Here is a 23,109-nt window from a genome sequence, read left to right as displayed (position 1 = left end):
AAATAGGAAAGCTGTACATAAGCAAATAATAGCAGCAGAAAAACTGAGGATAGAACTGCGAATTTCAGGATGCTGGGAAATAATATAGTGAGGGGCATTTTAGATCTTTGAGTTTCATTTTTGGCTAATGCTCAATGAATAGCTGAGCTCTTTCTCTCTGGAAATAGAGGATTTTCAAATAAAATGAAGGGCCCAGTTATGGGTGAAATGCCGGGTTCTATAACGCTCATTGAATCATGGCTGATAAACTGACCAGTGAACATTATGCTTTACGAAAGCAAGATCCAAAATCTGGGCTGCCAAGAAACACCACTTTTTTTTCCATGAGACCAACAGCCATGAAAATGTTCCCTCAAAGCTATGCTCCCATGCACCTGCATACAAACTGATGTGTGGCCAATTCTGACCCGCTCTCCTCTCAGTGCCCACAATTGCACACCTTTGATCATCTCTGCACACACAGCCAAAAAACTAAAAGATTAGTGGGAACATAGTTTATGGTTGTTGGGAAAAGATATTGTGATTTTTTGCAACCAACAGCATCAGAAAGAGAGATAAATAATAATAATCATAATATTGCTTAAATGAATATAAGAAATGGAAAGAATATGATTTAATGTATGTAAATATTTAAACTCCATTCCCAACTGACAGAAAGAGATGCAAGTACTTTTCTACTGCTAAAGCAGGCATACACACCAAACCCAGGATCTTATGAAAGTAAACAAACAAAAAATCCATCCTTGTTTTTCCTTTAAAATACAGTACATGGATTACTGACAGCCTGGAGTATCAGTTTTAAGTACAGGTATAGGATCTATTATTCCCAATACTCGGGACATATGATTTTCCAGATAATGGATCTTTCTGTAAATTGGATCTTCACAAGTCTGCTAAAAATCATTTAAACATTGAATAAGACCAATATGATTGTTTTGCCATCAATATGGATTCGTGCAGCTTAGTTACCATCAAATACAAGCTACTATTTTATTTTATAATTAAAAAAATTTAAATTTGCTTAAAATGGTCTGTATGGGAGATGGCATTCCTTTAATTCAATACTTTGTGGATATTGGGTTTCTGCACCCACGGTAATTCCATGGTTCCCACTGCGTCCTGCATCAATACGCACAGCAGGCTTGTTTGATAAATACAGTCTGGTCATTATTTTAAAAAAATATATACATAGTTTTTATTTTTTGAGAAGGAAAAGCCTTAAGTAAATTAATAAAACTTCAATTTTAGAAAAGCAGTAGAAAATAGAAAGCAACTGTAAAGAAAATAATTTTTAATGGTTAACTATTGGAAGTGACCTCTTTCCCCTTTAACTCCATGTTGTTTGGGAAATAAAAATCCATTCCAGGATTTTTTTACTGTTTATTATTAAAAAGAATAAGGACTTAAACATTTTAGAAAGTGATCGCTATTTCCTTGACGTAGCATTAGTTGACATCTTTATGATCCCCAGATTCAGTTAAATCTACCTGAGCCTGGGGCCATTTCAATCCAACTAGAAATTGTTCTTCCTACTGTTCACAATCAGCCTGTACTCTTTGGAAACCTCTCCCTTCACAACAGACTTGTGAAATCATTCCCTGGCCCACCATTGTGTTTCTGGATTAGAATTCCATTGTTAAAATGTTTTCCATTATAGGCAAAGGTTTATAAAGTAATAGGAGATATAGGGAACCTTGCCCAGGGTAGCCTTTCATTTCAGGAACAGGACTAAAAATTGGTAGTGACACCTAAAACAAACATTAACTCCATTCAAAATGTACACTATGGGGTTTAGTATTAGGCAATTGTAAAGATAAGTCAAATACTTGGAAAACAGCCGATTGGCACTGGTCAGAACTGCCAGAGAAGGTCTTTGGGGCACCAAGATGTTCATCTTCCTTTTGTATATAAGACACAGAATAGGGCTTAAGGAATGGAGAATTTAACTACAGAATTAGGAACTGAGTGAAGCTATAGGACCATGGGCCAAATTCACTAAGCGCTGAAAATGTGCTAGCGACGCCTTCGCCGCACTTCACCAGGGCACCGCTAATTCACTAAAATCTGAAGTTTCTCTCAAGGAGGCGAAAGGTAGCGAAGTTGCCCTAGAGTTAATTCGTCAAGCAAAGCAAATTTTACACTAGCGGTGCCTAATTTGCATACGTGCCAAGTTAAAGTACAATGGACGTATACGTAGCAATAAATACATTACACTACACAAGCCTGGGAAAGCTTCATAAAATAAAATAAAGTTGTTATTTTGCCCTATACATGTGCCCACTGTATAGTTTAGGTGCCATATGTTAGGAAATGTAGGGGGGAAGGAGGGTACCCCAAAAAAAATTTACGATCTTTTTCAACCTATCACCCTTAAAAAAGTATAAGACGCCAGCGTTTTTTGGGACTTTTTTTGAAGCAAGCCCTATCTACTCTATTGCACTTCGCCTGGTTGAGGTGGCGAAGGCAAGTCTGGAGCAAGAGGTAACGTTCAGTAAAATCCACAAGTTAGTGAATTAGCGTAGTTACGTCCGTTTGCCATAGCGTAAGGGTGTGGAGTAGCGCTAGAGTAGGTCCACTTTGCTAGCGAATTTACGCCAGCACAGAAAATCGGCGAAGTAACGAAATAATGTCACGCTGGCGAATTTGCGCTAGCATTAGCCGCTTCGCACTTTAGTGAATTTGCCCCCATGTGTGTAAGGTAAGGATGCATACATGCAGCTGGTATGTTGCCAGGTCAGCATATTAAAATGCCACAGCTATTAATATAGCAAAAGGGTGCATACCGGGTGCAGCCTAATAACCTGTGACTTTCCATATTCTGTTTATGCACAGTAGATGTGTAAAGAGAATGTGCTACTATGGTTGACTTACACCCAGCCATGGAAAAAAGTTTTTTTTTTTAAGTGAACACAAGTTAAGCTCTGAGCAATAAACAGATCAGTTTCACATAAACACCACACTTATTAGAAACACATGTTCACTGAGTACTTATCTAACCAGCCAGACTGCAACTTAACTCTCTCACGGCCTGATCATACAGAAACTCACTGATCTATCAGTCTCTCTCTCTCTCTCTATATGTGCTCCAGAATATAATAGTGGCAGAAAAATGGCAGAATCCCAGTTCTAAAGGGAGCAAGGCCCCATGGACTGACACAATGGGGGTTTTGAGTGCCGAAGGGCCACCAGATTCCATAGCAAGGCAATGGCAAGCACAGGTGGTTAAAGGCTGACACCACTTAGAAACACTGAAGCAAGTGAAGAATTACAGCGTTAAAAAACATCCTGTGTGCCATTGGCTGAATACTTTAATAACAATGCAAAGACCACACTTTCCCTGACACTTGCCACAAAACACAAATATATATAAATAAAAGTATAGTATACAAGGGGAAGACAAACCATTAACATGGTTAATGGTTTGTCTTCCCCAGAAAGCATAAGCAAATGAATAGAATGAAGTACCCATAGCCAGTACAGTCTCATTCAGCAAGCAGTGCTATCTTATGAGAAAGACACAGGTGTTTATTCTCTATTTCATTCTGGAACCAAGAACTTAACCTAAAGGTGCTATGGGGTATGACACTTTGCTCCCATTTTTTTCATTCTCAATCTTGATGGTAAATGAGGCCCATGAAGCCTGAAATACATGTAAGCATGACTGTGGCAGGTTCTTACCTAGCATTAACAAGAGTTTCCCCTCAGTAAAAAAATAAAGATACTTTAACCTTCTTTTCCTGGTTGCAAATATTTGTTATGAAGGTTTTCCAAATTGTGATGCCTTCATTGACTTGCACTGTGTTTATTTTAACCCAAAGCTCATTCCTTTTAGGAGGTTAACAGTTTGGTGAGGATAATGCTAGAAACAACATAAGGAGGACACCAAGACACCAAAGAAGGAAGGAATTAAAATCACTATGAAGGGAAGTAAAGAAATGATTTAGGAAGTATGGAAACAAAAGGGAAAAATAAGTGAAGAGGAAGAATGCAGTAAGGCAGATTAAAAGACAGAAAGGAATGAGAGTGGAGACTTAAAGGCTAATAAGAGCTTGGCTACCTGACTTCCGAAAATTTGCCCTGAAAGGAACAGTTCAGTGTTAAAATAAAAACTGGGTAAATAGATAGGCTGTGCAAAATAATAAATGTTTCTAATATAGTTAGTTAGTCAAAAATGTAATGTATAAAGACAGGACTGAGCGTATGTCTAACATAACAGAACAGTACACAACTTCCTGCTCTTCAGCTCTCTAACTCTGAGTTAGTCAGCGACTTGAAGGGGGGCCACATGGTACATTTCTGTTCAGTGAGTTTGCAATTGATCCTCAGCATTCAGCTCAGATTCAAAAGCAACAGTTGTGACTCATATGGCCCCCCTCAAGATTAGTTACTGCCTGGTAACCAATCAGTGGAAACCAAGAGAGCTGCAAAGCAGGAAGTAGTGTTCTGGGTATTAGGTTACACATCCAGTCACTCCAGCCTTTATACATTACATTTTTGGCTAACTAACTATATTGGAATTTTTTTTTATTTTGCACAACCTATCTATTTACTCAGTTTTTATTTTTTCACCGAACAATTCCTTTAAAAACATATGAGGGAACCAGAAACCACTACTAAAGGTATGGGGGGGGGCAGTATGTAGTGCCCAGAATAAATAACAATACCAGTAATATGATTCAATATTAAAAGAGGAATAAAATGCTATATTTAGGTATTTTCCCCATTCATCAAACATATAAATATCAATAAAAGAAAGATTAAAAAAAAAGAGGAATAAAATGCAAGGTCAATTTGAAAATTAGAAAGTGAATGCATGTGTATATACCTAGCACTAAAGGAATGTTCCCAATATATCATTTTATATACAGCAAGTATGTCGGTTATGCACAGTAATAAAAAGTTAAAATGGAAGATTGTTTTTCTGCAGCATGTAAATTCACTTAAACCATTTGGATGCTGTATGAAAGGAGCAGGACTCTATCCATAAGGCTTGGTCAGTACTTTGCTTTGGGATTCAATGGACAGCAGGTGCCAAAATTTTAAAGGGAAACTATTGCAATTACTTTTTTTAACTATCCTTATATTTTAGGCCAAGTAAGGAGAAGTAAAGGAAGGAGGAGGAGTAAAGGAAACCTATAGTCAAGGAGAGCATCCAACAGGGAGAGTAGTAAAATGAGTGGATATTTGTTCTACTCATACGGTCTTTTACGTTTCTTCTGATGTGGTAATGGTTGCTCCATGTCTCCTTTATTGGTGGGCTTCTCCAAGACCCCAGCAATTTTAATCTTGTATATATGCCGTAATCTAATCTGTAACTTGTGTTTATGAAAGCATTTCTGCGTGGCCCAATAATTAGGTACACTTGGAAATCTATTACCCTGGTGTAAACATATGCATTTGCATTTATATTGAATTACTTATGAGACAGGGGACCAGGGAAGTGCATTGTAAGTAGCACTTCCATTATACTTAAATATATATTGTTTTAGCCTTAAGAGTGCTTCCACCAACCCCCCTTGATTTTTAAAATGGGGACTTGACCCTGATACTTTTGCCCTATCTGGCTGAGTAACTACCAGGGAAATACATCACATACGGCAAAGACAGTGGCGTAACTATAGAGGAAGCTTCCTCTAAAGTAACGGCAAAATCTCCCTGCCGCTCTCTGAATTGAGAGCTGTGGGGAGCGAAGAATCAAGGGTAGGGAGACCCAGTGGGACATTGTTACGCCACTGTGTGAAGAAGCCCAGATGAGAAGCTGGCTTCAACCAGGGGTTGTGTGACAATCCTCCTGAAGAGTAATGTATCAGACTTTACACCAACACGCACAACTATGTTAATATTCACTGACAAATATATAAAAATAACTGAACTTTGAGTCATATCGACTTGTAGGTGGATAGAATTGTCACCCACTGTAAGGAACTTACCTCTGGTCACATCTTTGCCCCTTCTCAAGATGGCGTGTCCGTTCCGGCGTGCTTGCGCAGCGTCATGTTTCACGTTCGGTTTCATGTCGCAGGCGCCCGGTCTCACGCTCTGTGTCACGTCGCAGGCATCTGTTGCCGGCGCATTTTCGGCTGATGCTGAGAACCTGACTCCATTGAGAAGTGATCATCGCTCTTGTGAGACACTAAGCGTTATTTCCTGATTGATTATCTGTATTTTCGACTCTGCCTGTTTTCCTGGATCCTGCTTTTCTTGCTGCCTGAACTGATCCCGGCCTGCCTGACCATTCTACTGTTTCCTCGTTCCTGTTTTTGACATTTTGGATTTCCGGCACTCCTGCCACTCTACTAAAGTGCAGTCCTGTGCCCCATATTCGGTGACTGTTCATCCTCAGTGAGAGGTGTAGGAGAGGTCAGCCTTCTACAGATCTCTTCCGCCCCGTGGTCCTGATACCCACTTATTAAAGATGCTCTTTCCCATATGTTACAAATACAGCCAGCTGTCCCCACTACTTGCTCAGTATGTCATTTTATTGGCACAGAGTTATAAACTCCTTCCATAATTTATAGCTCAGCTTCAGCCATAAAGTTATTGTATAGTACACAGGACGGATGCAGTTAATACATCAGACTTACAAATCAGCAGTCAGTTATCCTTCACCCTTTCCAACTCTCACCATCAGTCTCCGTAGCTTGACTTTCTTTTTTTTACTTGACTGTGAATCTACATAAGATTTAGAAAACAAATTAAGGGCCAACAGGATTTGGTCTTCATGATTTCAGAAGACTTTTAGTTAGGATACAAACAGGTTTTCCTTTATGCATATGAGCACCTGTGCAGTTATCAGCCATATTTTTATGCAGATTTCCCTTAAATGTGCATCCACATCCATCTAGGAGCCAGGTGCACAAGGTATTTAATAGCTGCTGGTTTAATGTGTGTGTGTACATTACTTTTCTACTGTCCCGCAGCATCTACAGTATCACCTCACTGAGCACTGGTCGTGTTCTACTGACTGAACCCCTGTTGCAAGGAAATCTCTGCACAAGTACATCCATTGTGGCACAGCCACTTCCCTTCCTAATGTGGGGATTATTACAGGCCATAAATCTTCCTCCAATTTACACACAGAAGCCTCTTTTTTTGGCCGGTGTCTGAAAGTCTTTTACTTTTTTCATAAGACGGTTTAAAAACATTTACAGGAGGAAATCTGGCTAGGGATTTGAATAACTCCTCTAAATGATGGCACCATCAAAGAAAAACCAAGACAATGCTTGGATTCTATCACATAAAGATTACCTCCTAAGCACAAAACTGCCAGAGTAAGGTATGGGTTGAATGTAAGGATACCTAGTGACTGCAGGTAGTCAGGACAAGCTCTAGCAACATAGGTTATATTTTTAAAGAGGAAGCACAACTTTGAATTCATGTTTAGCATGATCCCGTAATCCGGGATCAAACAGCATCCTGGTTCTCTTCCTACCTTTCTGATGGCTCTGTCTCTGTTACTTTTACTAACAAAACCTTTCCCCTGTTCTTCTTAATGTGGTGTTGCCTCAGGGTTCTGTACTTGGTCCTCTGTTGTTCTCCTTGTACACAGGCCCGGATTTGCGGCAAGGCCGCATAGGCCCGGGCCTAGGGCGGCAAAGAAATAGGGGCGGCATGCTGCCCAGGCGCCGTTCAACTGCACCAGCTACGCCGGCGTTTTTTTGCCGGCGCGCTGGGAAGGCGGGCGCTAGGACCGCGCGGCCGCCTGGTCGGACCGCGCGGCCTAGGGGCGCCCAAAAGTGAAATCCGGCGCTGCTTGTACACTCTCTTTAGGAGACCTTATATCTTTATTTGGCCTTAAATATCGGCTGTATGCCGATGACATCCAGAAATATTTAGACACCCCTTCACTAACCACTGACGCTCAGACCCAGATCGCAGACTGCTTAGCAGCTATCTCCTACTGTATGAAACAACGTCACCTCAAGCTCAACTTGGCCAAAACTGAGCTCATGGTCTTTCCACCCAAACCTAGCTCATCTCTTTTTATCACCATTACTATTGATGGCATGACTGTTAACCCTGGTAACTCAGCATGCTGCTTGGGGGTAATGTTTGACCAGTCCCTATCCTTCTCTATTAATAATACTGCCAAAATATGTCACTTCTTCCTCCACAACATAGCCAAGATATGCACCTTTCTTTCACAAACAACAGCAAAAACCCTAATCCATGCTCTTATCCTATCCAGTTCAGAATATTTCAGTCTGCCACTAACCGTCTTCCTGACTCCCATCTTTTTCCCCTCCAATCAATCTTAAACTCTGCTACCAGGATCCGCCTGTTCTCTCCCAAGAGGGAACCTTTTCAACCCCAACTAAAATCCCTAGAATGGCAGCTGGTTAAGCAAAGGATAGCATATGAAATACTACCGCTAAAATTCTAAGCCCTTCACTCCTCTGCTCCTCACAACATTTCTTCATTTGTCTCAATGTACACATCTACTCTAGTCTCAAACCTTTTGATCTTGCTTCTCCTTGCCTCTGGAATGCCATCCCTGAATTCCTCTGTAAGGAGTGGTCTCTCAATCTCTTCAAGAGTCTACTTTTTAGAGCACTAGAACATTAGTCTAGTCCTGGTACCTACTGGACAATGCCTTCACAGTGTGCACTTTTTAACCCTCCAATCTGTGCCTTTATGTTACCCACCCACTTAGACTGTAAGCTCTAGGGGGCAGGGACCTCCATCCCACTGGGTCTCTTAGCACATAGCTGTGTCCAGGGTCGACTGGGCTGGCAGGGCACTGGGAAAAAACCTGATGGGCCCCAGGCTCTTGTGGGCCCCGCCGGCCCAGATCCGCGCTTTGTAATCTCTTACTGTTATGACCATCCTTTGCCAGGCGGTTGCGGCAAACACAATCCACTCGTGTGAGCGTGCACACACACCTGGAGCGCCTGCCCATACACGCGGCATGCCGGCACCTCTGGGTCCGACCCTGGCTGTATCCTTATATGAGCTCTTTGTATATTTATTGTAATAATTGTGTGACTTGTCCTCCCTGTGTGTACTTTTATGTACTTTTATTTATATTATACTTTTCAGCATTGTACAGCACTGCATTCCTTCACAGCACTTTACAAATAAAGTAATGCTTACACACATACATACATAGGGGCATGTTTACTAACATTGGCGATAAATATCTGTAGAGATTTCTGGAGTTGTTGCCCATGGCAACCAAAAACAAAAGCAAAGATCTGATTGGTTGCTATGGGCAACATCTCCAGAAATCTCTCCAGATATTTATCTCCAATATTAGTAAACATGCCCCATAAACTAATTCTTAGCAAACCTTCAGCTGATCTTTCGGTTTTGAATGATTGAAGTCCGCTGTGCTGCAAACAGGGCATTGTTGTGGGTCCTGTGTGGCTCTGCAGAGGGCCTAAATTATATAAATGGCTATACTCATTTAACCAATCACACGACAATCCATTTATAATACACATAAATTACAGAGTAAACAGTTTACAGTCCTGAAAATAGGACACATCTGTGGGTAGGTTGCAAAGTGCATAATTTTTCTGTACTAATAAAATTACCACCTATGTATTTTACATGTAGACAATGGGGAAATCCATTCACTGGCTTTGAATTCACCAAACAAAGTGTCCCTTGCTGTTCACATAGGTTGTTAAGTGAAGACATTTTGTAGTCCCCTAAACACACATGATTTAGCAAATTCATAACAAATACAATGTAATATAATCTGAGGAACTGAATACCAGGATATTGCAAATCATTGAGTGGGGTGAGCATGGTATTTTCAGAGCAATCTTTTTTTCTACAATGTGAGCTATAGAGTACCCCCCTAGAGAACAAAGAAATGTTTAAGAAAACTGATCTCTGTGGGATAAAAAGTGATTGCAAAAGTCAGGTTCAAAAAGTTATTTCAATAGTTATAAAAATTGTCAAGCAAAACCATAAGTGTCAGACAAAAAGAAAATCAGATCACCATTAAATAAACCTGAAACAGTTATTTGGAGAAGATTATGGTCACACAAGGGCAGACGCTTCCACAAACTCATGTGTAGGCGTCAAAGGATGGTACAGTTTAAGCGCCCAATGTCAATACAGATTAAGCACCCATGGTCATTCCATACTTTTGCAAAGAGAAAAAAGTTGAGGGTAAGAAGATACTGAATAGTCCTATGGGTATATTGTATAAGTGCTATATTTATCCAAGTGATTAAAAAACAAGTTTCTGTCTCAGGTCATGGGTGTTACTACATCCATGATTGCCCATGAGTAACAATTTTGCAATCAATATATCCAAATGGTTAATTAAATGTCCACCTTTTTCCATTTTTTACAGAGAGCACTTACTAATAAGGAGCATATTCTACTTTACGTTCTAATAACTTAATTGCGCTAATGTGTAGACATACTGTAGATGTCTCTTTAACTTTTAAAGCTTTATAAACAGGCATTTTTAACATCGAAAAAATTTGTCCAAATGTTTTCTTTACCTTGTAAGCTTCATAGAATAACAGAAAGAAGAAAATATAGGTATGTAGCTTACCTAGAATATATAACAAGGCCACACATTTAGGGAGGTTCTTGTCAATAGAGAGAGAATGCTAGAAATAGACTTTGAAGCACAACAGTGATGTGACCAATAGAGGCATGGATGCTTTCAGATTCTGAATTCAACGGTAAGAAGAAATTGGTCATCTCTCTGGAATAGTTAGATGGACTGGGGGTGGTTGAGGCAAGGTAATGTTGACACACAGGTAGAAAACAAAAGCAACGTTCAGTTAAATACAGTAACATGAAGAAAGAAATGTCTGCTTTCAGAGATCCAAATTTCTAGATAAAAAAAAAAAAAATTAAACACTGTGTTGGGTTCCTGTATCTCCTGAGGTCTCTTCTTCTCTTACTTAAAGGACAGTAACACCAAAAAAGCAAAGCACTTTAAAGTAATTAAAGTAAAAATTAAATAATGTACTTTTGCCCCCATATTGGTAAAAGGTATGTGTTTGCTTTAGAAAGACTACTATAGGTTATATACTGTAAACAGACTGCTGTGTAGCCATGGGGTAGCCATTTAAGCTGAAAGAGGAGAAAAGGCACACAATTCTTAGTAGATAACAGATAAGCTCTGTAACAGAATCAAATGGTATTCTAGAGAGAACATCTGTTATCTACTGTGTACCCTGTGCTTGAATGGCTGCCCCATGACTACACAGCAGCTTGTTATATAAACTATAGTACTGTTTTTTGAAGCAAACACAACAGCTTTACCAGTGCAGGGTAAACACTTTCATTTGTCGGTGTTACTGTTCCTTTAAAGGAAAACTAAAGCTTAACTAAAGAAGTGGGCTACAAATGTACATTATGTTTGGGATTGTATACCAGCCTGAGACAACCACAGCCCTTTAGCAGGGAAGATCTGTGCCTCCGAAGATGCCCCAGTAGCTCCCCATCTTCTTTTCTGCTGATTCACTGCACATGCTCTGTGCTGCTGTCACTTACTGAGCTTAGGGACCCACTCACAATATACAGTACACATAGAATAGAAATGTCACAATTTAAGGCCGATTAGTAAGTAATACAGATAATTACTACATGGCAGCACAGAAACCAGTGCAACTAGCATCAGAGTTTAATAATCAGCCCTGTAGCATCAGCTTATATTACAGGAAAACCTAATTTGAAGTCCTGGATCATTGCTGCTATTAAGAAGCTGAAACTTTAGGCTGGTGCAATAAGTTCAGTATATCAAACAAAGCCTTTTAGCCATATTAATTTTTAGGGGTTTATTTTCCTTTAAGGCTTACTACTAGCAGTATCAACCACTACTGGAAGACAAGAGGTAGTACACTATGTGGAACATTCACTAAGATGCATAGTTGCGCCAGCGTCCGATTCGCCGCACTTTTCCAGGCGTATTTTCGCCAGCGCTACGCAAATTCACTAAAATCCGAAGTTGCGCTCAGGGGAAGCATAAGGTTGCGAAGTTGCGCTGGCGTTAATTCGTCAAGCAAAGCGAAGTTACGCTAGCTTTTGAAGTTACAATGGAGGTATATGTAGCATCACTACACAAGCCAGCAAATAAAATTTTTATTTTGCCCTACACATGTGCCCACTGTATAGTTAAGTTGCCATGAGTTAGGAAATGTAGGGGGGAAGGAAGGTAGCCCCAAAAATTTTTTCGATCTTTTTCAGCCTATCACCCATAAAAAAAGAAAAAACACCAGCGTTTTTTGGGACTTAGACATTTTTTAAACTTTTTTGGAAGCAATCCCTATCTACTCTATTGCACTTCACCTGGTCTGAGGTGGCGAAGGAAGTCTGGCGTAAAAGGTAGCATTCAGAAAAATGCGCACTTTAGTGAATTTGCGTAGTTACGTCCGTTGCGCAAATTCGCCAGGCGTAAGGGTGCGAAGTAACACTAGCGAATTTACGCCAGCGTCCATTAGTGAATCGGCGAATTAACGAAAATGCGCTACGCTAGTGAATAAACACTAGCGTTAGGTGCTTCGTCTTTGTCTGAACAGATGTAAATCCAAACATAAAATGTTGTGTAGCGAGAGCAAATATAATTCAAAAAGATTTCTAATATACAAAAAAACTGAGACAAATTTCTAATGATTTTAAAGTAATATTTCTATTGTAATCAGTATCTATATTCCCTTCACAACTAACTCTACTGCTGGTAAATGTACCACAGAAACAATGGTACATCAGCCTTCTACTTTCTACACTACATCCATATATTTTTATTCTTTGCATTGAAGCATTTTTCAACAATTTTTTCTACAATTTGTATCTGGAATTCACAATACAGAGGGGTGTTAAAGTTCAGCATCACTCTTTTTGGAACCAGTGTTGAGAATACAGCTTCTGGGCTAATGAGCAAGTGTAGTCCTTGTATCCTAGATGTTCCTAAAATCATAAGCCTTTAGGTAATCAAGGGTGAGATATGTAGTTAATGAATATCTGCAAACTCTTGCTTCCACTATTGAAACTCTTAATTAATGGATGGGTCAAATTACAGGGAAATGTCGGCTTCATATGGAGAAAAAAATGTACTTTTAATTCTGGCAACAGAATGTGCTATTCTGAAGAAGCCCCAGGTTTGAGGAAATAATGAATGCTAGCCTTCTGTTTTCTGTATTGAGCTACAGTTGAATATGATAAATAAACATGGGATATGAGTAAAATTGACCGAATGAAGAATCTGTGTAAATAAAGGTACTAGCATCCATACCAAACAGTTGGAATAGTTTACTTTTCATTGAGTAATGGGCTAGCACACAATTTCTCTATCTCCCTCTGTACACTTTCCTTCCTGAAGCAGGACAGTACTCATATTCTAAAACTGCAATATGGGCCCCTGGTGAGGCAAATGTTTTAAAAGCAATAGTTTAATTGTGATTTGATTAGTTCCAGTGTCAACATATCTTCCAGAAATGCAGTTCAAGATCCTGGTATGAAGTTAAAAGTGTGACCTCACCTCTGTAACATATCTCTGGTCCCAAGTCAGGAAGCTGAGGAGAGAGGTTCTCCTGCCCCCTCTACTGATAAGGAACAGATGCATCTTGGAGGAGAGGCTATCTTAGTTTTTGGCCATTCTCCTTAAGCTCTGTTTGAACATACATTACTAATGAGATGTATACATTCCATGTCTGGGACTAAAGCTGGCCATAGACGCAAAGATCTGATCGTACGAATCGAGGATTCGTACGATTTTCGAACCGTGTGGAGAGTCCCAACATTTTTCGTCCGGCGGAGATCGGTCGTTTGGTCGATCGGACAGGTTAGAAAATTTCTGTCGGCTTTCGATAATATCTCTGCGTGTATTGCAGATCGTATGATTTTCAGTGGGAGACTGTCACTAGCTTTGGTTGGACATAGATATCGTACGATTGCTGTCAGGGGCAGAACATTGCTGATCTGTTCTTTAACTAATCTGACTGGTAAGACTTTGATCTGAATGGTTAGTGGCGGGTCGGGAGATGGGAAAGTCCGATTGTACGATGATTCGTACGATCGGATCTTTGCATCTATGGCCAGCTTTAGACGGGATTTTCACAGTAATAAATGGGTGTAACATGGATATTTCCTCAATATCAAATAACACACAGCAGATCATCACAGTTTGGCCCACCATAGGTGTGCTGTACAGCTTCTGGCTTTATAAGATATTAACCTTGCTTTCACATATAGACACTCAGCTTATTTGTATTTGTCAAATCTACAGAAATGACAAACAAAGATCTTTTTAAGTATACAAGAAGTTAGACTTTGGCTCATTAGGGTTTTCTATTGCCCAGGTCAGAGGTTAACAGTTGCTTATGATAAAGGTGTTAATAGCACAGCAGACAGTCCAGCATGAGAGCTATCCACAATAATCACAGTTTAAGATTTCTAACTAAACACAGACGTAAGGAGGGGGGGTTGTGGTGACAGAGGCCTCAATGTCACTTTCTACCTCAAAGATCCCGTTGGTCTCCACAAGGCCTGAAGTATGTAACAAAACATCAGCCTGCATTTAATATAATTTGACACAGGGATTTTGGGTTGTTTAGCAAAGATAACTTCCCCCAGTGGATTTGAACAAGGCTTAATGTGCATAAACCTTGCCACACACTATTGGATTTTTGGTATATTGAATAGTTTGGCCACACATGAGCTTATAGATAAAATGGTATATTCATCCAGTTTGTGGGCCAATAGAATGTATTGCAAGTGAACAGGCACAGAGCTACATATCTTGCCACCATAGGCCACTTATGTTGACTCTTTAAAGCCCTAGCCTATTTGTTTGATATACGGAACTGCAGAAAATAAGACCACTCCAATTGGGACACGTACAAGTAGACTGTTCCGAAGTCCAAATGGACGAATCAGCAAATACTAATTGTTCCCCAACTGTTGTTAAGTTACTACTATTAAGACTATTACTATTTTAAAATATATATATAAACCCCTTGTTGAGGCCACGCCAAATAGAGCTAAAAACACATGACCACTAGCATGGTCCTTGAAAACTCTTCCTGTGGAGTGACAGGAAGATTTCCATTCAGACAAATTACAATGTGCCCAGTAAGTTTGACTGGATCTCAGCAGGTTTAAGCTCCTATAAAAACACTGTTGAAAAGTTGTATTTTTATAGTAGTCTTTTGCTACTTATTCCATTTTGTATTTTTCAAATATGGGCCTATGAACAAAGCTGAAGGGAGGTGTGAATGTAACGAGTGGCATCAGCATACTAGATATTCTGTCCGGATGGTTTGATATTGATCCAGTAGACTCTTGTGGAACGGCGTGAGTGCCCCTGCTCCATTGATTTGAATTCAAGCAGCCTGTGTGCCGTCACACATAGCAGAGCTGAAGCTGAGATCAGTGTGTGACTGCACACAGGCTGATCTGAATCAAATCAATGGAGCAGAGATCTGCTTCTCCCAGCCTGCAAAAATACACAGGCTGACAACAGCTACTGACAACAGCCTGTGTGTCCATAGTCTAAGGCTCTAGTAGATAATAAAAGCAGCCATAACCCTCCTCCAAATGCTCAGTGGCCTCTATCAGAAATGTAGCAAAAAAAGGGTTATCTGTACTCGAAGGCAGAGTTCCCAATACACAAGGAATGTGAATGCATATGGCATTGTTTAGCATATGTTCCAGATGTCCACTGAAGCCCACTGGGATCATCATCAGAGTAAAGTTTCATGCTGATAACAGGTCTTCTGCCTTTAGCTTATGTAAATTGTGTATATGCAGTGCCAGCAATGCTTTTCAGCACTGCATATATACTGTATATATGTGGGTGGTAGACTGGACATATGTATCCCCATCCAACCTGCTAACTTGCAGATCATTTAGACCTGCAAATAACCACAGGGTTGTCATTAGTCAAACAACACTGCCCTTCACCTTGCACAGCAATGCCCCAGGTGCAAGTGTTCAGTAGCAATTTTGTGCTTCTTAGTTTTCTTGCATTTGAATCTGGACCTGTAATGAATAAGACTATATGTATATGATTTTGGAGCAGAGATGTCTTATTTACCAAAAGACCTATCCAATACACTTTAATTTTTTATAGTGGTTCTGATTTAATATTTAGGAAAACTATACCCCCCAAACAAGGTAGGTCTCTATAAAACGATATTGCATAAAAACCCTGTATTGCATGTAAAACCCTGCTTCATGTAAATAAACCATTTTCATGACCATATACTTTTCTAGTAGTATGTGCCATTGGGTAATCATAAATAGAAAATTGCCATTTTAAAAATAAGGGCCGCCCCCTGGGATCGTACGATTCACATACTTGTTAGAGCACATGAGCCAATTAACAGACAGAGTTGTGTCTTTTGCTTCCACACTTCCTGTTACAGTTAAAGTTGTAGTATTTCTGGTCAGATGATCTCTGAGGCAGCACACAGACCATCACAAAATGGTGGTTCAAGGCAAGAGATGTAAAAGGGCAAGTTTTTACATATATATATATACCAGTTTGGTAGGATTCTTGAATATGCCACTTAATATGATGTAAACTATCTGTTGCTTAAGTGTTCATTTTGGGGGTATAGATTTCCTTTAAGAGTTTTTTTGGACCTGGGAAAGATGGTAGACTTTCCTATATAAGGGTGTTGGGCCTGAGTTCAACTGGAAGTGCAGCTGAGTGGACATTTCTGCCTAGCTCAGCTTGATATTAAACTGTTTCCATGGACTAGTAAAATATTGGATCGCTTGGGATCATTGAGTATGAAATATTACACAATTTAGAAGGGCTGCATGATACATTTGCGAGCTGGAATACTTGTGGATAATGCGGTAAACCATGGAAACTATTGTATGATGCAGTAAATCACCTGGTTTGTATAAAGAGCTCTGTGCTGAGATTAAAAAGTTGACAGAAGTTTGGACTATGTAGGTAGAAGTCATGCTCGTGCCAGGATATTTCGCTAAGATACAGAATAACTATTATCTTGGTACAATTCTTTGCATGCACTCTTTTACTTGGTTTGATTTTGTGTTATCATGCTTACAAAACTAGTATTTAAATAAAAACTCCAAAATTACAAACAGATTAATTCACAAAATACAAACAATAGAAAAGCACAGTAGTGTCTTGTTTCAGAGTACTTTGCTGGAGATCATTCCAGGCAAGAAGCCTGGATACTAAATGGACTAGTGAAATCTGACTACAGGCACTGATTGTAATCCAGGTGAAATGGTTAATATAGCACAGGGCTTCCAGTTAAGCTTGGGGACTAAATACCAAATCAAAATTTCCACTGTGAGGATCCAGCAAAATGTGGCCATGGAAGTATCAGTAATAAGAAAACACATCTATTCAGCAGTATATATGAGAAGGCAAAGCATAATGTCCATTTTATATAAAATGCCTTTTGTTACAGGAGTTATAAGAATGGTTACAGTGTATAGTCTGAAATGTGGGTACTTGGGTAGCAAATTGACAACTTTGATTTTTTTTGCATTTAAAATATTTAAAAATAAATATGCATGGGTTTCAAGACTAAGACATAAACAAGGTGCATTGCTTGCCAGTTCCTCAAATTGCAATGCTCTTTACTGGTTTGCTACACAAAATAACAAAATAAAGAAAAACTATACCCCCAGAATGAATACTATGAATATAGTGTATATCTGAATATCGTGCCTTTACATCTTTTACCTTGAGCCACCATTTTGTGATGGTCTGTGTGCTGCCTCAGAGATCACCTGACCAGAAATGCTGCAGCTCTAACTGTAACAGAAAGAATTTGGGAGTAAAAGACAGAATTTTGTCCATTAATTAATTGGCTGGTGTAACCTAACATGTATGTGTACCCTTGGTTTGTTTATGTGCACTGTGAATCATATGATCCCAGGGGGTGGCCCTTAGTTAAAGTGGCAATTTCTATTTAGGATTACCCATTGGCACATTCTAATAACAATTTATATTTTTATGTTTATGAAAATGGTTTATTTACATGAAGCAGGATTTTACATATATCAGTTTTATGCAATATATTTTTATAGAGACCTACATTGGTTGGGGGGTATTGTTTTTCTTTAAGTACAGTAGAACCCCCATTTTACATCCCCTGATTTTAAGTTTTCCCTCATTTTACATTGTTGTTTTGTCCCATTCTATATATTATGCGTAATACATTTCCCTGATTTTACATTTTCCAGGATTTTACACCATTTTTTTCTGGTTCTGTGAAAAACGTAAAATAGGGATTCTACTGTATATGTTAGTAAAATAAAATTCTTTGGTTAAAAAAAAAGAAAGGTACTTTTGGTATTGGTATATGGTATTAGTTACTACAGTTCGGCCCAGACTGAGTTCAGGCAAATGTCAGAGGGGCTGCTGTAAGATGGTATACAGTTAAACAGTCACTATTTACTAGACTGGTGGGGGGCTATTTTGGCATCTGTGTACTTGGAATGCCAGGGCCTATTTAGAATCCCTGGCCAGGCCTAGCCCAGTGCTAGAGTGTTGGGATTCTGGGGGGGGGGGGGCAGTATCAGATTTAGCCCTGTAAATAGGGTTGCCATCTGGCCAGTATTTTACTGGCCTGACTGGAAAAATCTAATAATAGGGGAAAAAATCTAAATATACAGGAAGGCAAGTATTTTTTTCCAAAAAAAGGTAGCAAATGGCATTATTGGGCATGCCTGGACTAAGAAACTAACGGCTCTTTCTCACAAGCAGTGTCGGACTGGTCCACCGGGATACCAGAAAAACTCCCGGTGTGCCCAGGTGTCAAAAAGTTAGGTAAATTCTTTGCGAATTGGGGGCAGGCCAGGGGCTTTTTTTAAAAGCATTGCCGGTAAATTTGTAATACCGGCCCTGGCCTTGGCAGGTGTTTTACCGGCTAGGCCGGTAAAATACCGGCCGGGTGGCAACTCTAAACAGCCCCCACCAGCCAATTAAATAGTAACTTTCTATGGTGCCATATAGCAGCCCCTCTGGCATTTGCCAAACCCACAGATTGCCAGTCCGGGTCTGCTTGCATCCCAAACAGCAACGCCACAAGCCCAATAATAATGGCATCTTACAGCAGCCACTCGGGCATTTTCTAGAACAAACCATTAATGGTTCATGGGTCTCTAGAAACAGCATGAGAACATTTTAGATCTAGAACGTCCATTTCTTTGACAATAATTTTTTTTTTTCATTTCGGGGGGAACAAACATCAGTTTTGAACATACTGCGTTCAAATAGTATAAACATATTGACTCCAGTATTTTTACTGACACTTATCTGCCATTGGCCTTGCCTTTTAGGTTATTTGGGTTGAATACTAGACAGCTATTATTTGAATGGAGGCAACTGTAAAGCCTGACTGGGCACCAGACACATAATCAGAACTCAGGTAGCAGCCACAAGCTGCAAACACCACACTGCTACTAGTAAACTTGTTCCCCTCATGCCTATATAAAAGCAGACGCGTCGGTCATGTGATACGCGCAGTCACATGGTCTCTGACGTTTGCTCTTAGCGTTTCTTCGCTGCGTCCGTAAAGCGTCGCTGAACAGGGAGTGGGAAGTGGGTGAGTCGGGAGAGATAATAATACGGGTCTTTTTTTATTATTACGAACTGTAAGTTAGATTCCGTGCCCGGTGTCGGTTCTAACATGGCACTCGGAGACTTGTTGCTATTTTGTGTTTATATCGCCTGCCACAGAGACAGCCTCGGCAATTAGTTATATGTGTGGCGTATTGTGGGTGAGGGTGTTTATAATGGGAATAGCCGTATTGCGTAAAAACTATGTCCCTCCTTGCTTGCCGTCTGTCCGGCTGCAGGATGTGATTTATAGTTTCTCGCGCGGGGCCTGATGGGATTTGTAGTCCCACAGTATCTGAGAGAGAACTTTGTATACGAACAAAATCGAGCTGTAGCCATGGCTTCTTTTATGACTTTGTAGAGGAATTGATATACGGGCCTATATGTTTATATTTGCCATATAGAAAGCATCTGTGTGGGCTGACATCTTGGTCAGCAGAGGCCATCTCTGATTAGCTTGTATGACTTGGGCCTAGGGTAGTCGCCTTTGCTGATGGCTAAACCCGAACATGGGGTGGGGCCCGTGGGGCAGTGATGTGGACCAGGCATGTTGACATCAGAGGTGGGCACAATGATGTTGGTGGAGTTATGACACCTGGGCAAGTCATCACTTTAGATGCAACTGGCTGGATTTCTATCCGGTTTTCACAATTTTTTAGGGCTTTAGCATACGGGCAGATTTGGGGGAGATTTAGTCGCCTGGCGACATTCTCCCGAACTGCCTTCTGCCTTCTAAAATGAAAAATTGCCTGCGCCAATGCACTTGCGGCACCCAAAGTTTCCTTGTGAGGTGTGGGTTGTTCAGTTGCTTTCCGATTGTTCATCCGAAATAAATACTTTTATAATTACTTTCTATTTTTCTACCATTTTTCTAATATTGAAATGTATGTCTTATTTTTCACCTTTCTAAAGCAGCCCTCTAAGGCTTGTGACACACGGGTAGATTCGAGGAGATTCTACCCCTGTGTCACAAGTTTCCTCGTGAGGTGACTTCGGAAAATGAAGCGCCGCGTGTGCTTTAGCGCAGGTGACTTTTCATTATAGCGGACGGGAAGACACGCAAAGGCAGTTCGGAGAGATTATTGCCCAGAAGAAGAGGCGATTAGTTGCCACACGAGCCTGAATCTGCTCGTGTGTCTCACTGTTCTAAATTGAAACATTTAGTTGATACAGTTCTTATCTATCTATCCAGACAGAGCCAGCAGTTTATTGGCCCGTGTGTGGGGCCATCTGACTGGCTTCCCCTATCGATATATGGCAAAAAGTTGGCCAGATCTCGATCAGGAAGGTTAAAAAACCCCTGTGGATCATGGCCGCATCTGTGCGGCTATGCGGTCCCGCGATCAGACCGCTCGTATCAGATCCATTATGATCCGATCATTGGGCCCACAATCGGATCAGCCCGATATCGCCCACTTCAATGTGGGCATATCAAGGAGAGATCCGCTCGTTTGGATGTCTATGGCCACCTTTACAGACAGCATGCAGGAACTACATAACCCACAATGCATTGCACTGTGATCTGTTCCTTATTTAAATCACGTGTGCAGGGAATTGTGGGGTTTGGAGGATGCAGGCTAAGAACAGATGGCTGTTGATACAAAGTAACAGCAGTCAGACAGCTCAGCAAAGTAGTCAGACAGATCAGCTGGGGGCTAGGCTTAGGAAATGCTTCCAAACCATTAAAAAGCATGAAAAGTCTGCATATTTTTTAATTGATGTATATTGCAAAGTTGCATAAAAATTATGTTTACAGAAAGCTCAAGTTATATTTGTGTGGAGTTCCCCTTTAAAATTAGATTTTGGAAAAACGGTAAATAAAAAAAATGGAAAGCATTTGGAAAAAGTCTTTATTTCTGGTGATTAATCTGAAAACAACTCGTTTGAAAAAGTATTCGGAATATGAACCACCCCTTTAACTAGACCGTAATATCCTAAAACAATTTGCAATTGGTCTTTGGTCATTTTTTTGTAGTTTTTGAATTAGCTTTTTGTTCATAAACTCTCCAGCAGATATTTCATTGCTAAAGTTCAATTTAACCTAGCAACTAGGTAGTGGCTTGAATAAAAAACTGTAAGATGAATAGGGGAGGACCTGAATAGAAAAATAAGTAATATAAGAAATACAGTTGTAGCCTCGCCGACTAATCAATTTTTGGTTGCCAGAGTCAGTGACCCTTATTTTAAAGCCGAAAGAGGCAGAAGGCAAATAATATATATAATAATAATATAATACAGCATACGCCATTCTGTAAGTTATTACATTTTAATTCAAAGGTGAACTAACCCTGTAAGTAACTTTTAGCGTATTATGTTCTTAGCCGTTTCTCATTTGTTTTTAATGTTTTTTAAATAGTACATTATTTGCCTTCCTCTTTTGCCTCCAGTTTAAAATTATATCTTTCCTTATCTTCAGTTAAGTTACAGGTGAACGATCCCCACTCCTAGCGTAGTGGAAGGGGGTAAAGAGCAGTGGGTGTGGGCAGGTTAGGGTAGTAGGCTGAGAAGGGACAGTCAGGTTGGCAAAACATCCAGGTTTAGATACGTCAGCTAACAATTACTTAAAAAGGCAGAACAATCGGCAAAAAACGGTCAACTTGACCTATAAATAACTTTTAATGTAGATTCATATTTTGAAAAGAAAAAGTATCATTTTAAAGCAGACACGTCACCCAGACACACAAATCTGTATAATAACAGTCCTTTTCAAATTAAAACATGAAATCCAATTTCTATTTTTTATTAAACCATTCGTAGCTGTCAATCAAATATTGTCTGCACCTCCTCTATGCCTTAGGCATAGAGGCAGGCAGACAATTACTTTCTCTTTTCATTCAGCACTTCCTAGATGTCACCGCTCTGCCCACATTTCCCCCTGTTCTCTCCAATTAATTGTGGAGCCAGTGCATGGGGATGGACTTCAGGTCCCCCATTCTGGTGCACAAACAAGATTCTGAGATGATACAAGGCTTGTCTTAATAACAGTGTCCACAAAATGGCTCCTGCCTGCTTGCTATGATTATGAATTCCCAGACTGATGGAAACAAGATTCAAATAATTTATACAGTGTAATTAAAGTTAATTTTTCTCGACTAATGTGATAAAATAGGATTTTGAATAATGTTCCTGGGTGATGGGTCCCCTTTTAAGTCTACTAGAAAATCATGTAGATATTAAATAAACCAAAGGGCTGATTTTGCTTCCAATAAGGATTAATTATATCGTAGTTTGGGTCACTTACAAGATACTGTTTTATTACAGGAAAAAAGGAAATTTTTTAAAATTTGGACTACTTGGATGATATGGATATCTGGTTTCCGGATAATGGATCATACACGTGTGTGTATATATTTTGGCACAGGGATGCTATGTTGGATTTGCGAGTACTTCATAAAATGATAATCTGTTTCCTCCTTTTTTCCCCCAGATTGTGCGGTGCATGGCCATGAGACTGCAGGCAGCTGTGGCCGGCAAAGTCTTTATCCAGAGAGACTACACCAATGGGACCTTATGTCAGTTCCAGACCAAGTTTCCCTCTGAGCTGGAGAACCGGGTATGTGTAAATGAGAGGGCCCCCTTCTACA

At 40.0% G+C, this 23,109-nt stretch overlaps 1 protein-coding gene across 5 annotated transcripts in view; it reads left to right on the top strand.

The window, feature by feature from the left end:
• golga7.S (golgin A7 S homeolog) overlaps positions 1-23,109 on the top strand; it is a 35,221-nt gene that overhangs the window by 1,558 nt on the left and 10,554 nt on the right. For 2 of the 5 annotated variants that reach the window (XM_018254356.2, XM_018254357.2), the window contains exons 1-2: positions 20,066-20,087; positions 22,953-23,078. In XM_018254356.2, coding sequence (XP_018109845.1) covers positions 20,073-20,087; positions 22,953-23,078 — 141 coding nt within the window. In that variant the 5' untranslated portion in view covers positions 20,066-20,072. 5 annotated transcript variants of the gene reach the window in all.

Source organism: Xenopus laevis, chromosome 3S (genome assembly GCF_017654675.1).
Source record: "Xenopus laevis strain J_2021 chromosome 3S, Xenopus_laevis_v10.1, whole genome shotgun sequence".
Taxonomy (NCBI): domain Eukaryota; kingdom Metazoa; phylum Chordata; class Amphibia; order Anura; family Pipidae; genus Xenopus; species Xenopus laevis.
Note: the sequence above shows the minus strand (reverse complement) of the source record. Positions and strands in the feature narration are given on the sequence as shown.